Source organism: Aotus nancymaae, unplaced genomic scaffold (assembly GCF_030222135.1).
Source record: "Aotus nancymaae isolate 86718 unplaced genomic scaffold, 86718_ANA_hifiasm-v0.15.2.pri h1tg000004l, whole genome shotgun sequence".
NCBI classification, from domain to species: Eukaryota; Metazoa; Chordata; class Mammalia; order Primates; family Aotidae; genus Aotus; species Aotus nancymaae.
This window is the reverse complement of record NW_026988415.1, coordinates 12191300-12204321: the sequence shown is the minus strand read 5'-3', so window position 1 is coordinate 12204321 and position 13022 is coordinate 12191300. Positions and strand designations below refer to the sequence as shown.

Genomic DNA, 13022 nt, shown 5'->3' with positions numbered 1-13022 from the left:
TACTGTGTTGTGTGCATGTTTTGCCTACACGGGCTAAAAGTGTTCTTTGCAGGTTTTGTATGTTTGCTGTTATGTGTATTTGCTCTATTGTGTTTAGTTGTGTGCCTGTGTTTACTGTGTTGTGTGTAGTTTATGTTACTGTGTTGTATGTGCTTACTTTGTTGTGTTGTGTGGGTATTTCATGTGTTGTTTGTTTCCTGTCGTGCGCTTGTGTTTTCTGTGTTGTGTGCTTGTTTCCTGCTGTGTGCTTGTGTTTACTGCCTTGTATATGTTTGCTGTGTCCTGCCCGGTGTATCATTCGGGCAGTGGGCAGCGGCGAGTACAGCCGCTGCTCACAAACTAAAGAGTCAACGCTTGGCGCAGAAGGAAGTAAGGGAGATCAGCTCTAATTGTAATCGTTTCTTCTCCTTTGGGTCTCGGACAGCTGCCGGCAGCGTGGGGGCACAGACAGCGAACTATCCCGGCCTGGGTCCGGGGTCTCGAGGCCATCAGGACTCGCAGTGGCTTGGGGGTGGACGCAGCTGCTGGGCCAGGAACGCGGAACTGCTGCGCTCTCCCCAGGATCTGCGCCCTGCAGCTACAGAGGGGACGTGGTCTCAAGGTGGTGAGGCAGCGGGGGCCCAAGTGGGACTGGACGTCGAGCGCCGCGTCTCCTCCGTCGGCGCAGCAGTAGGACGGATCCTCGAAGGGCAAAGAGGTTCTTTGACCAAAGCGGGTAAGGAGCGCGCGAGGGGTTGGGGGGAGGCCTGAGAGATGCCCGGCGGCGTCCCGCCGTTTACCGCCTGGAGCCTGGCCCCAGTTCCCCGCAGCCGCTCAAGCCCGGTGGAGCCCACTCGCGGACGCCGGGCAGCCGCTGCCTCACCTGCCAAGCACCAGGCGGCTGCCCAATCAGCGGGGGTCGCTCGGCCGCGGCTGCCATGTTCTCCGCTCCGCGCTGCCAATCAGCCTGGCGGCGGCCAATGAGAGATCCGGCCGGGGATCAGGTGACCGCGGGCCAGCTGGCTCCCCATTGGCGCGCGCCGCGCGGCCTCCCGCTCCGTTTATGTGCGAGGAGTGAGTGATTGACTTTATCAGTCCAAGGACACTACTCTGGAGGCGAAGAGGCTGGGACTCGCGCGGCGAGCGGCGAGTACCGAGCCTGCCTACTGCCCGCTGCCTGCCTGCCGGCCTCTAGCCGGCTCCGCCACTTGGCGCAGCCCAGCCCGGAGGCCGGTACCCAGGGAGCCTCCTGGCCCCGCGGTTCTGTGCACTGGGGAAGAGGAGGGGTGCTGCCCGGGACAGGATTGGCAAACTCCGCCCTCCACTTACTATTTTGCTTATTTTTCTTTGTGCGCGCCTGTTAGTTTGTTAAACCAGATCTAGTCCCAGAGTCTTTTCTCCTCCCTCCTCCTTCCCCCCCACACCCCCTCCCTGCTCTTTCTTCCCCTCCTCCCTCCTATCCCTCTGCAGGAGACTCTCGCAGCGACGGAAAGTTGCAGCCCTTGGTATCGCCTTGGGGGTCTCCCGGCAGTGTCCAACCGCCGCCGCCCCTCTTCGACAACGGCACTTCGGAGATCTCCTCCTTCGCCGGTACCCTCTCTCACTTCGGCCGGATTGCCTGTGCCCAGAACGTCCCACCCATGACGATGCTCCTGGACGGAGGCCCGCAGTTCCCCGGGCTGGGAGTGGGCAGCTTCGGCGCGCCGCGCCACCACGAGATGCCCAACCGTGAGCCGGCAGGCATGGGGCTGAATCCCTTCGGGGACTCAACCCACGCCGCTGCCGCCGCCGCCGCCGCCGCCGCCTTCAAGCTGAGCCCTGCCGCAGCGCACGATCTATCTTCCGGCCAGACCTCGGCTTTCACGCCGCAGGGTTCGGGCTACGCCAACGCCCTGGGCCATCATCACCACCACCATCACCACCATCACCACGCCAGCCAGGTGCCCAGCTACGGCGGCGCTGCCTCTGCCGCCTTCAACTCAACGCGCGACTTTCTGTTCCGCCAGCGCAGCTCCGGGCTCACTGAGGCGGCCTCGGGTGGCGGGCAGCACGGGCTCTTCGCCGGTTCGGCGAGCAGCCTGCATGCTCCAGCTGGCATCCCCGAGCCCCCTGGCTACTTGCTCTTTCCCGGGCTGCATGAGCAGGGTGCTGGGCATCCGTCGCCCACAGGGCACGTGGACAACAACCAGGTCCACCTGGGGCTGCGTGGGGAGCTGTTTGGCCGTGCTGACCCATACCGCCCAGTGGCCAGCCCGCGCACGGACCCCTACGCGGCCGGCGCGCAGTTTCCTAACTACAGCCCCATGAACATGAACATGGGCGTGAACGTAGCGGCCCACCACGGGCCCGGCGCCTTCTTCCGTTACATGCGGCAGCCCATCAAGCAGGAGCTGTCGTGCAAGTGGATCGACGAGGCTCAGCTGAGCCGGCCCAAGAAAAGCTGCGACCGGACCTTCAGCACCATGCATGAGCTGGTGACACATGTCACCATGGAGCATGTGGGGGGCCCGGAGCAGAACAACCACGTCTGCTACTGGGAGGAGTGCCCCCGGGAGGGCAAGTCCTTCAAGGCGAAGTACAAACTGGTCAACCACATCCGAGTGCACACGGGCGAGAAGCCCTTCCCATGCCCCTTCCCGGGCTGCGGGAAGATCTTTGCCCGCTCTGAGAACCTCAAGATTCACAAGAGGACCCACACAGGTAAGGGGAAAAGCAGGCAGGCGTGGGTTCCTCTGACGATACCCCGTCATCCAGCGGACTTGCAGCGAGAGGGAGAGGTGGCAGCCAAGGAAAGGGGCGACGCCCCGCCACGGCCGTTCGAAAACGAAGCGCTGTCCATGCCCCTCCACCCCTAGCCCTTCCCGTCCTGTGGCGCCTTTGCTGAGTTCTAACTTCCCGGGCAGACTGCTCTGCGGTCTTAAGAACTAATTGGGACCTTCTCGCGCCCAGGAACAAACTGGCGCCGCCTCTTTTTGTCTCCCTTGCTGGGTTACCGTGAAGGGACTCCGCATGTGTTGAGAGTATATTGCTTACAAGCGACTTAGCTCTCGGCACACATTCGTGGAAGGCAACCATAGAAATGCTAATGAAAATTAACTTTCGGTTACTTCCGCTCTTTTTTACACTTGATTGGCACATCTCCTAATTAAATGACTGATACTTTTGTCAAACTATTTTTATTTGGAGTTCCAGGTTCAATTTAGTCCTCCGGGAGGAAAGCTAAAGTAGAAAAGGCACCACAGTTTCGTGGCTTGTTCAGAACATCTTGTAAAACTGTCTGGAGGCCCCTGGATTTATATAGTTTGTTGTTTTTTTTTCCCTCTCAAACATTAAGTACGACTAGCCAGGCTTTTTAATACCGGGCTTAGCCAAACCGCTGCATTTGAAAGAGGCAAATTAAAAGGTACAAAGAAGAGGCTGAACGGGATTGTCCTGTTCGGGGCCCATTGTCCCGCCGGGCTCGGTTACGCCGCCGAGGTGGTGGCGGAACGTGGTCGCGCATTGGGAGCACTGGGTGGGGTGGGGTGGGGTGGAACCACAACTTAGGGGAAACTTCGGAGGAGCCAGGGGCTTTCCCTCCTTGCAAGAACAAAGACATGGTCAGGTTCTGGGTCGGCCCTGCCCCACCCCCGCCCCGACCACCACTCCCAAACCCAGCGGGCTCAACCATTTCTCTCCTGGGAAAATAGATGCCACAGCAGCCCCCAGTCGGTGCTCCCTTTCCCGGAAGACGGCAGGGAGCTCAGTCTCCTGCTGCTTGCCTCTGGGAAACTCCGGCGCTGATCGTATTTTACCCCTCTTGCGTTTTTGCCTTTTTCAGGTGAGAAACCTTTCAAATGTGAATTTGAGGGCTGTGACAGACGCTTTGCCAACAGCAGCGACCGTAAGAAGCACATGCACGTGCACACCTCGGACAAGCCCTATATCTGCAAAGTGTGCGACAAGTCCTACACGCACCCGAGCTCCCTCCGCAAACACATGAAGGTAATTACCTCTTTATTAGCGGTCGGCGGTTTGTAAACACTCGGCTCGACGCGGGGCCGCGGAACGGAAGCGCCCGCGCTGCCAACCCTCTATCCTCCACATTAAATCCGATTTGCTCCAGCAGTGACACCTTGAACCCATTTTGGTGACCGGGCGGGGGTGGGGCGGGAGTGAGCAGAGTTGGGAGGGGGAGGAAGCGGAGGGAACAATCGGTTGTTTACTAGGAAGCTCTAACCGAGCTCGCCTGGGCTTGAGGCTGCCTTGGCCGCCTCTTCCCGACTCAGCCCGCAGTGGGAACCGAGAGAGTAGCCGCGCGCCGAACCCGGGGGGTGGGTGGTTCATTCGCTCTTTGGCTTCCGATAAAACAATAGGGCCGAGGAGCGCAATCTGATTCCCACACATTTGTCTGCGACTTCGCAGCGCTCAGGGTCCCTGTACCACCTTCTCTGTACCTGCTTTCCCAAGCCGAAACGGGCTTGGTGAAACCTGGGCCCGGAGTGAGTATTTTATAGGACCTCATAGAGTAACTGCTTACCCCACTCCATCCGCGGAGAAAGCATTTTTGAAGTGGCCTGAACAAAACGGAGTGCTTTATTCCTTTTCCGTAATACCAGTCTTAGGACCGAAACTGGTTTTTGGCGAACATCTCCAGGTTTTCTAGACATCGGTAATATGGATTTTTTTTTTTTTTTTAAGCAGCATTTTTCTTTTAAGTGGGTCACTGGGCGGTCTTGTTCTTACAGTACTTGGATTCTGCTCTTGTTTTTGCTTGCACATTGCCAGTTGGAATTATATTTATTATAATATATACATGTTAATTTTAGGTTCATGAATCTCAAGGGTCAGATTCCTCCCCTGCTGCCAGTTCAGGCTATGAATCTTCCACTCCACCCGCTATAGCTTCTGCAAACAGTAAAGATACCACTAAAACCCCTTCTGCAGTTCAAACTAGCACCAGCCACAACCCTGGACTTCCTCCTAATTTTAACGAATGGTACGTCTGAGGACAAACACAAACCCTGTTAACTATAGAATGGACCAAATGCATTTTTAAAAGAAAACTGAGACCAATCAGATGGAAATGGAGTTTTAAGGCAAGAGGCCATATATAGGGCTACATCTTGTTAATTGCAATTGTCCAGGAAGGTTTTGGGCAAGATCCAAAAGTAGCCATGCCCTTTTCTCAGGATTAGAAAATATGTTTTGGCGTTCGAAGGATTTTTTACAAAATCTTTACACTGCTTTTTCTTCCCCTTCCTCTTGCTCTCTGCACACCCCATTCCTAAACTCCTGCAATTCATTTTAACACTTGTCCTGCTTCTTGAGAGGAAGTTATAGAAGGCTTGTTGGTGGTGGTGATGTTAAACTGATGGAAATTCTTTTTCGCCTTAGTGGTGATTGTTTAAACTCTCACAGTCTTAAACCGTGCCAAAGTCCTGTTATGTCTTGAACTTTTCCTCAAAGCATTACACTTGTGAATGTATTTTTGTCTAATGGGGTCGAAACTGTTGTTCAGTATTTTTTCAGGCTGAGGATGTGATGTTACTCTACACAGATTGTGACGTTTAGTATACAGTTGCCTTTTGTAATAACTTTTTTTTGTAAATACATATCCATTGATGCCATATTTATCGTTTGTAATTTAATTATTTCTACAAGTGCCGGGAACTGAACAATATTTATGGATAAATGTTTTCTAACAAATTCTGTACAGCTTTTGATTATAACTGCTTTAGCATTAAAAATTTATTGTTTTGAAAGAAGAACACAATTTACAATTTTTGAACCACTGACTCCTTTCTCTTGTTTTGTAACAGCCTTCTTCTACAAAGAGGAGATGTGAGCAAATTAAATCTTGTTTGTTGGTATTTATAACTCACTCAGATCCCTTTTTTAATTGTTAAATTATTTTTCTATTACAGTATAAATTCCTTACAGTGTCAGTTTCCATCTGGGAAGACCCTCCTTTCTTTATCTCTATCTCAGATGGTTGTTTAACCTCGAGTTAAAATGTGTTTGTCCTGGATTTTCGGCATGCAAATCAAATATTACTGATCAATTCAGTTAGTGGCCATGACATCTCAATCTTGTACTTCAAAGACTGAGAAGCTGGATTTAATCATCCCTGCCCTACATATATAAACATAAGGTAACCTAATGAATTTTATGTCCCTTAGTTCTTTATTACCTTACATAAAAAATGAAAATTGCGGCAGGATGCATGTCTGTCTGTTCTATCTAGAGATCACCCATATACCTGTATATGTTTGTATCTATGACTTATCTAATCTGCCTATCAAATCATCTAGTAGCTATCTATATATTTTCAAAAGATAGTTTATGTCTAAAACAGTGGTGATAAGTACAGCCAGTTGAGCATTGCTTACTTATGGTTAAAGTGCTTCTTAAAAGAACCATAGTCCATTTACAGTTTTGGAAGGCAAAGGGTGATTTGTTTGCTGTATATAGTTCAATTCATAATTATCACAATTATCCATAACATTTATATAGCGGTGTAATAACTGCAGCAGTTCTGAAATGATGCTATGGAAAAAAACTGCAAAATATGTATTTTTAAAGTTCATGATTTGTAGGCAAAGATGTTAAGAGCATTGTTTCCATTAAAATCGATAACAATGAAAAACGGTTGTTTGCTTTGTGATGAAATGTTAACCATCCATTTAATCTTCAGTGAAGCAACTCATTTGGACAAACAGTTCTTTTACAATGGTTATATGGAAAAGAAATTGATTGCTATTTTGGGGGGCTGGAGTGGGTAGAGGATTGAGACCTTTTTTATTAGGGTGCTGTTTGTTATTGAGAGCTCAATCTGCATGAATAACAGAAAGGTGGAGATAAGGAATTGTAAAGTATTTAGAAATGTATTCAATAGGCTTAAGTACCTTCTTCTCTTTAAGGGGCAATGCTCTAGGTTTTTGGTGGCAGTCAATTTGGTATTATATATAATCATTTCCAATTCTAGAATTTTGTTTATTGTTCTTTTTGAAAAAATAAAGTCTTGGCACATCTTATTTATGTTACAACATTTTTGTATTTGGTGCCTGATTTTTTTTAATGTTCAAATAAATCAACCTAAAATTGAAATGCTTACAGAACTTCTGATGATTAAAAGAAACTTCGATTCTGTGAATGCAGTTGAAGCAATCTATTTAAGTTATCTACTGTTCTTTGTCAACAGACAATTATTGACAGTTTCTAATTGCAAATTGCTTTGGAGGCTATTTTTTTTGTTAGTGGAGAATAATGGGGTCTTTTGCATTTTCTTCCACCAATATCCAAGCCTGAATGCCATGAACAGAGATTGGGATGACTACACATGTGACGAGCAGGTAACTGGTCAGTCTATCACTCCCAACCCAGACATTCCGATCTTGACCTTGACATTGAGGGTGCTGGACCAGATTCCTATTTCAGGCTTTTTCCTTCACCTCAAACCAGAGACCATTTTAAATGCTCAACAAGTTCTCAGAAAGTATATTCATAAGACTGGCTTTAAGTGTGTTCCATTGTGAAGTCTAAATAGTGTATTTTTCTTCTGAACTGTACAATGAACTTCCATAATTTACTACTTTCTCCATGAGTTCCCTCCCCCACCCCCAATCTAACCTAATTTTAAATGGAAGTGGAGCCATGGGGTTGGGTACAAGATTCAACCAACAACTTGCTTCCACTTCAATTAAATGCGTTAAATATCTGCTTAGGAGACAAAGAGCAAAGAGCAGTTTGATCTTTTCTTAGTTACTTAAAATTATTCCACCATAAAATTTTTCCTGTAAAATTTTATGGTGGAATAATTTCATGGACATTTTGAGTGTCCTAAGAGGGAAAGATACCAATTCAATGGAAAACAATTATGATAACCAATATTAAAAGAATATAGAAAACTTTGCTCCTCTACATGATTACCTCTAATTTGGGTGTAGCATCATATTTCTCAAAATCATGTCTTCCACAGGCCTTGTCATTTGTGGTAAACAAAACTTACTTTGATAGAAAACTCTTCACAGATTCCCCCCCCCCCGCCCACCAATAATCTGGCTCTGGGAGTGCACATTTACATTCTTTAATATTCAGTAAACAACCTTAGAGAATAAGTATCCCCCCTAAAAAAAAAAAAAAAAAATCCTAAATGCTCAAGCCAGAGGCATAGGCCAGGCTCTTAATAATCAACTTGTTACTTTCCCTCTTGCACCTTGTAAGATCTTTGTTCAAAGTCCCTTATCTTTTTCAAAATGAGTGATTTAGCATAAGAAGATTCCCACTATTAGGGAGGCAAAATGGAGGTGGCTATTTCCACGCAAGACGGAAGTCTGGCCTTCATGCAGCTTGGGAAGGTTAAAGATCAGAACAGGGTCCAGACTAAGCAGGTCAGTAGGTCTAAATTACTAAGGTTGGACAAGAGTGAGCAGGAACCTCCGCTCACAAAGCCTCCCAGGAAAGTTGGAGTGTACAGAACTTCCTCGCCCCTCCCCCTTCTTCCCGCCTGATGTCTCTGCCTCTTCGCCCTGGCTCTCTCTCACTATTCTGAAAAAAAAAAAAAAAAAAATCCCTAAAATAGAGGCGCAAAGTCGAAGGGCCTCTCAGCACGAAAGTTTGTGGAAGAATCTCTAGCAGCATGCCCATCCCCCGAAGTGTGGGTTTCTCCAGGCACCCAGACTGGTTTCCTCTCACAGGTTTCTGTCCCTCGAGTCCCAAGTCTCCAGTGGATCCTTGGCCAGGGCCGGGGAGAGGGCGGAGAAGCCAGGCGTTTCGGAAGTTGGGGCTCCAGCTCAGCTCTCGTCGGGGCGCCCAGGCTCCCCGTCCACACACCAAGTTCTTGCAAGTCTCTGTCGAGGCTGGGGCGGGAGGGAAGGGACCTCATTTCCTAGGGTCAATTCTCTCGCGGTCTCTGCCCGCTGACCCTTTGACCTCCACCTACAGGGCCCTCGGCGGCCGTAAGCCGGCGGTCGCCCGGGCTCCGAGGACGCTTCGCGCCCCATCGCCTCTCGGCCTCATTAGGCCGGCGGGGCTGTAAAGCAGGAATCAGCCGCTGCCTAATCCGGACCTGGGGTCAATACGAGCCCAAACAATGGTGAGCTCCGAAGGCCACTGCGTAGCGCTGGCCACAAACTTTGTGTTCAATTCAATTTTCTAAAGCGGTGGGGGTGGGGGGCAGGGAGGTACTCGTCCACCCGAAGGCCGCTCGCGGCTCCCCGGGCTCTTCAGAGAACGTCCTCTCTCGCTTGGCCCCTCCGGCCTCTTTGCCGCGCCTGCGATAGAGGGGGCGGCGAGGCCCGGGGCCTGGTTGTCGGCCTGCGCGGGTGCCCAGGGGCTGGCGCAAAAGGGGCCGCCCCCGTGCCGGGAACAGACTTTGAAGTGGGTTTTTAGCGCGCACGTGTGAGAGCCGGGCCAGGGCCGGAGCGGGGACCCGCTGGGAGGAAAGAGGAGGCTCCGGCCGGGGCCCCAGCCCCTCCCCCGCTTCCCCGTGGCTCCGGCCTTTTCAAGTCGCGGCCGGGGGCCCGTAGGCCTCCCACACCCACCCCCACTCCCGCGCCCGCCCCGCGCCGCGCGCAGGCGCACACCTCGCAGCCGTCGAGTCGGATTTTGCTGCGGGGGGGGGAGGTTGAGTTGAAAGCGGCTTTGCAGCGCCGCGGCCTCGGTTGAGCTGGGAGGGAGGAGAGGAGAGAGGGATGTGGTAAGGGGGGCTGGTTTTGGGGCCGCTCTCGAGTCTTGAACATGGCGGCCGGATGCGAACCCCCGTGGAGCGCAGCAAAGCGCAGACTACAGGCTGCCGAACTGTTGTGTAGTTTAAACTCCCTTGTTATTCCTCAGCTCTGGGCGCCTCGCGGGGGAATGTAGGTCGTGGCAGTTGAGCGCAAAATTGTTTAAAAAACGGAAGCGAAGCAGTTGTTCCTGGGCATTCCCCTCGGAAGTTGGCGTGTGCTTTTTGGATTTGGGGTTCCCTTGGGACCTGGACAAAAAACCCGCCAGAGGCCTCCCCACCCACTCGGCCTGACTTAAAATGCCCCCTCCCGCAGCTCTCATGGGTAGGGGATGCCATTTCGAGTTACCAGGCCCGGGTCGGGATTCCACAGAACCTTTCAGTCCCTAAAAATGCCCCAAGAGTGGACAGTATGTTCTCTTCCAGGACAATGGCAAAGCCTATGAACACGTAGGCACCATTTTCCAAGAAAATGCCCCGGCTCTTCAAGACAAGTGTGCCATTGCGAGTTCGACTCTTTCACGTTGCCCAGGCTCCGTTTTCTGTGTATCTCATTTAAACGTGAGCCTATCAGAATTGTCACTGTACCTTTGGTGTGTGCCCTAAAAGCTGGTGCTCTTATGTTACTGGGAAAAAAGGCCGAAATTCCGAAAAGTTTAATTCAGCTTTTGCTTAACTGCCTTGCTGCTGGCGTTGAAAGAACCCCTGGTAGCCCTGGGATCTCAAGCTCGTGTTTTCTCCGCAGAAAAAATGTTGCGGATTCACCTTCAGATGTGTCTTTTGTGAGGAAAAAAAAAATGTGAGATTTTAAGAAGTGTAGTAATTGACCCTCGGCTCCTCTAGGAAAATAAGCGGCACGAACTCTTCCAGGTTGCGTCTTCGTGGAGACCAACGGCCAAACGAAAAGTCAGCCCTCTTGGGGTTGTCCAGTGTCACGCATTTGGGCTCCTGAAGGTGTGGGGCAGTTCTCGTGGGCCACCTTGGGAAGGGCCCCAGGTGGGTGGGCAGGTCATTAGCAAAGCTGGCCCAGATCTGGGGGGAAATCTGCAAAACAGTGCCTTTATCTGCAGAGAACAATTGATGGGGTTGTCTTTCCTCCTTTTCAGTGCACAAAGAAGACGGCTTTGGAACAAGAATTTGGAATATGCATTTAAGTTGTCGTGCTTTGCATTGGAAACCCATGGGCAATTAAAATAAGCATGCCCTGTAGTATTTTCTGTCCTTTTCTTATGTGTGATTCCTGCAAGTCAAAGGGGGCAGGAGCCTCTTCAGTAGTTTGGAAACTTGTTTTGAAATTGCCACCAAGCCGATCTTTTTTTTTTTTTTTTCCTGTGGGTGAAGTTTCCTTCCCCGGTTCAGTCACTCCCCCATTCCCCACCCCCTCACTGGAATAGAGTATTGACATCTTTGAGAGATCAAAGGAAGTAAATGGTGCTTGCTGTATACTCTATTTTTCCATGCCGTAGTGTGAACCCTGAGGTTTGAGCTTTTTTCTAGTTAAATCTCTTGGTACCAAAAGTGTGGAAAATAAAAAATTCATTAACTTAAAAAAGCCTTAGCCAATGGTTAGACAGCAGTTTGTCTCTTTAAGAACTACAGAACCCAGATTGTCTCTTAAATTGACTTTAAAATCGAGCTAAGATGCATTGGTGGACTGTGTTTCCCCTGGATACCTGCGGTGTTCTTTGGGTCATTTGATATGGTAAAACTAGTTGATTTTCTTAGGAGTTATGTGAATGGAATTTCTGCAAAACTGGGCAAGTGATAAATTGGTAAAGCTCTTATATTTGTTTGGATGACGAAGGGCACTGCTTTTCCACTGATGTTTGGTTCTATCATAACCATTGAAATTTACAGCTTGGAAAACACTAAGTTTGCTGGAAGCATTTAAAGTGGGGAGTATTCAGAGCACTTGGACTAATGGTAACTTTTACCACAGGAACATAAATCCTTTGAATATTAGAGAAACTTGTTTCAAAAAATCTGCTGAAACTGAAGAAAATCTCTTTCTTTATCTAACATTTAACAAACCAAACAGTTTTGTATATTTTTAATCTGATGACAGTTCAACCTATTTACAAATCTGATGAATGGAGAGAAATGTAAGCTTCCCATAGTAACTATAACAATAGCTTTCACCAGATGGCAAATTTATAATGTTTGATCCCGAATAGGGTGTGTGTCTTTTGTCATATGTTTTATTAAAATGCGACCTGCGTCAAGACCGTTTCAACTTAAGGTGTTAAAAATAAAACATAACATCGTGTTTTATTATAAACGAGTGTTTAAAACAACATATCCATGTAATATTTTGTGACTTTTTTTCTTAGAGGAAATGTGGCCTGTTTTGACCTATCTGCAGTTCACTTTTTGTTTTTTTGCCAGTGTTGTCCTGCTTGGTATCCGGGACAGTCTCTAATTCCTGACGAAGAACTTGATTCTGACGTTGGTATGCAGCAGCCAGCCCTCCATAACACTACCTTTCCTAAATGCAGGGTTAATGCCGAACCTACTGTGCAAGAAATGATTTACTGATGAGGTTTCAAAGAAAACCACATCAATTTGGATGTCTGTTACCTTGAAGTGATCATTTTAAGAGTAGTAGCTTCTTCCCTAGGTATAAAAAGACTATTTTCTTCTTTTGGTGTATTTCATCCTGTGTTGAGCAATCATTTGTGAAATGAAAAAGCAAAAAAGCTCCCCCCCAATTTAGGATTTATAAATGGGAAGATGGAGGTGAAGACTGGCCTAATTCATAACCCAGATGCATTATCTCATGCATTGTGTTGACCTTGTTGAAAATCTTTCTCAAATATCGGCATTCTATATGTAGAACTAAAGTGTTTAAAACTAGAATTCTTGTTTTGTTAATTTCATGTTTGTGTTCAGAAAGCAATACCCAGGATCCCTTCAATTGTTGTTTGACTTAAATAAAACCATTTAAATTATTTTTGTGATTATTGTTTTATTAAAATGACAGTAGCCCCTAAATAATTTTGATTAACCTGTTGACTTGGGACAACTTATATTCAATTCACATTTTTCATGATATACCTGGGCTTTTATTGAGTAATAAATGGGAATGGGGGGAACCCACTGAACAAACCCCAAACAACTGTTTTGAGCTCAGCGTTTTCCCAGAGGGGTTCAAGGCCAGGTGCTGGGAAGGCCAGGGGAAAAATTCAGAGTCAAGGATTGATTGGGGTGATTAGAAGGAATGAAAGGATGCAAGAGTTTGGAGGGGAAAAAAAGAGCATTTGAACACCACTATTTGGGTGAGAAAAAGAGGGAAAGATAGACAAAGCTGAAGATAACCTGAAAGGTGAAAAGGGTGCCT

The 13022-nt window shown here is 48.5% G+C and overlaps 1 protein-coding gene across 2 annotated transcripts; it reads left to right on the top strand.

Moving 5' to 3' along the window:
* Positions 1 to 688: 688 nt before the first annotated feature.
* ZIC3 (Zic family member 3) lies at positions 689 to 12667 on the top strand. Of its 2 annotated transcripts, XM_012472327.2 has the most exons (4): positions 689 to 715; positions 1450 to 2679; positions 3800 to 3963; positions 4788 to 7531. In XM_012472327.2, the coding sequence occupies exons 2-4, from the start codon at positions 1620 to 1622 to the stop codon at positions 4965 to 4967; spliced, it is 1404 nt and encodes a 467-aa protein (XP_012327750.1). In that variant the 5' UTR covers positions 689 to 715; positions 1450 to 1619; the 3' UTR covers positions 4968 to 7531. The 2 variants fall into 2 exon arrangements, with proteins under 2 accessions (XP_012327750.1, XP_021525062.1); XM_021669387.1 differs by lacking the exons at positions 689 to 715; positions 4788 to 7531 and adding an exon at positions 12071 to 12667 and having other exon boundaries at positions 1070 to 2679.
* Positions 12668 to 13022: the final 355 nt, after the last annotated feature.

What these genes read in the sequence shown, in the direction of transcription:
- ZIC3 (XM_012472327.2), top strand. Translation starts at nt 1,620, where the DNA reads ATGACGATGCTCCTGGACGGAGGCCCGCAGTTCCCCGGGCTGGGAGTG. An exon ending in TCACAAGAGGACCCACACAG is followed by an intron (nt 2,680 to 3,799) that starts GTAAGGGGAAAA and finishes TGCCTTTTTCAG; the next exon opens with GTGAGAAACCTTTCAAATGT. An exon ending in CCCTCCGCAAACACATGAAG is followed by an intron (nt 3,964 to 4,787) that starts GTAATTACCTCT and finishes TGTTAATTTTAG; the next exon opens with GTTCATGAATCTCAAGGGTC.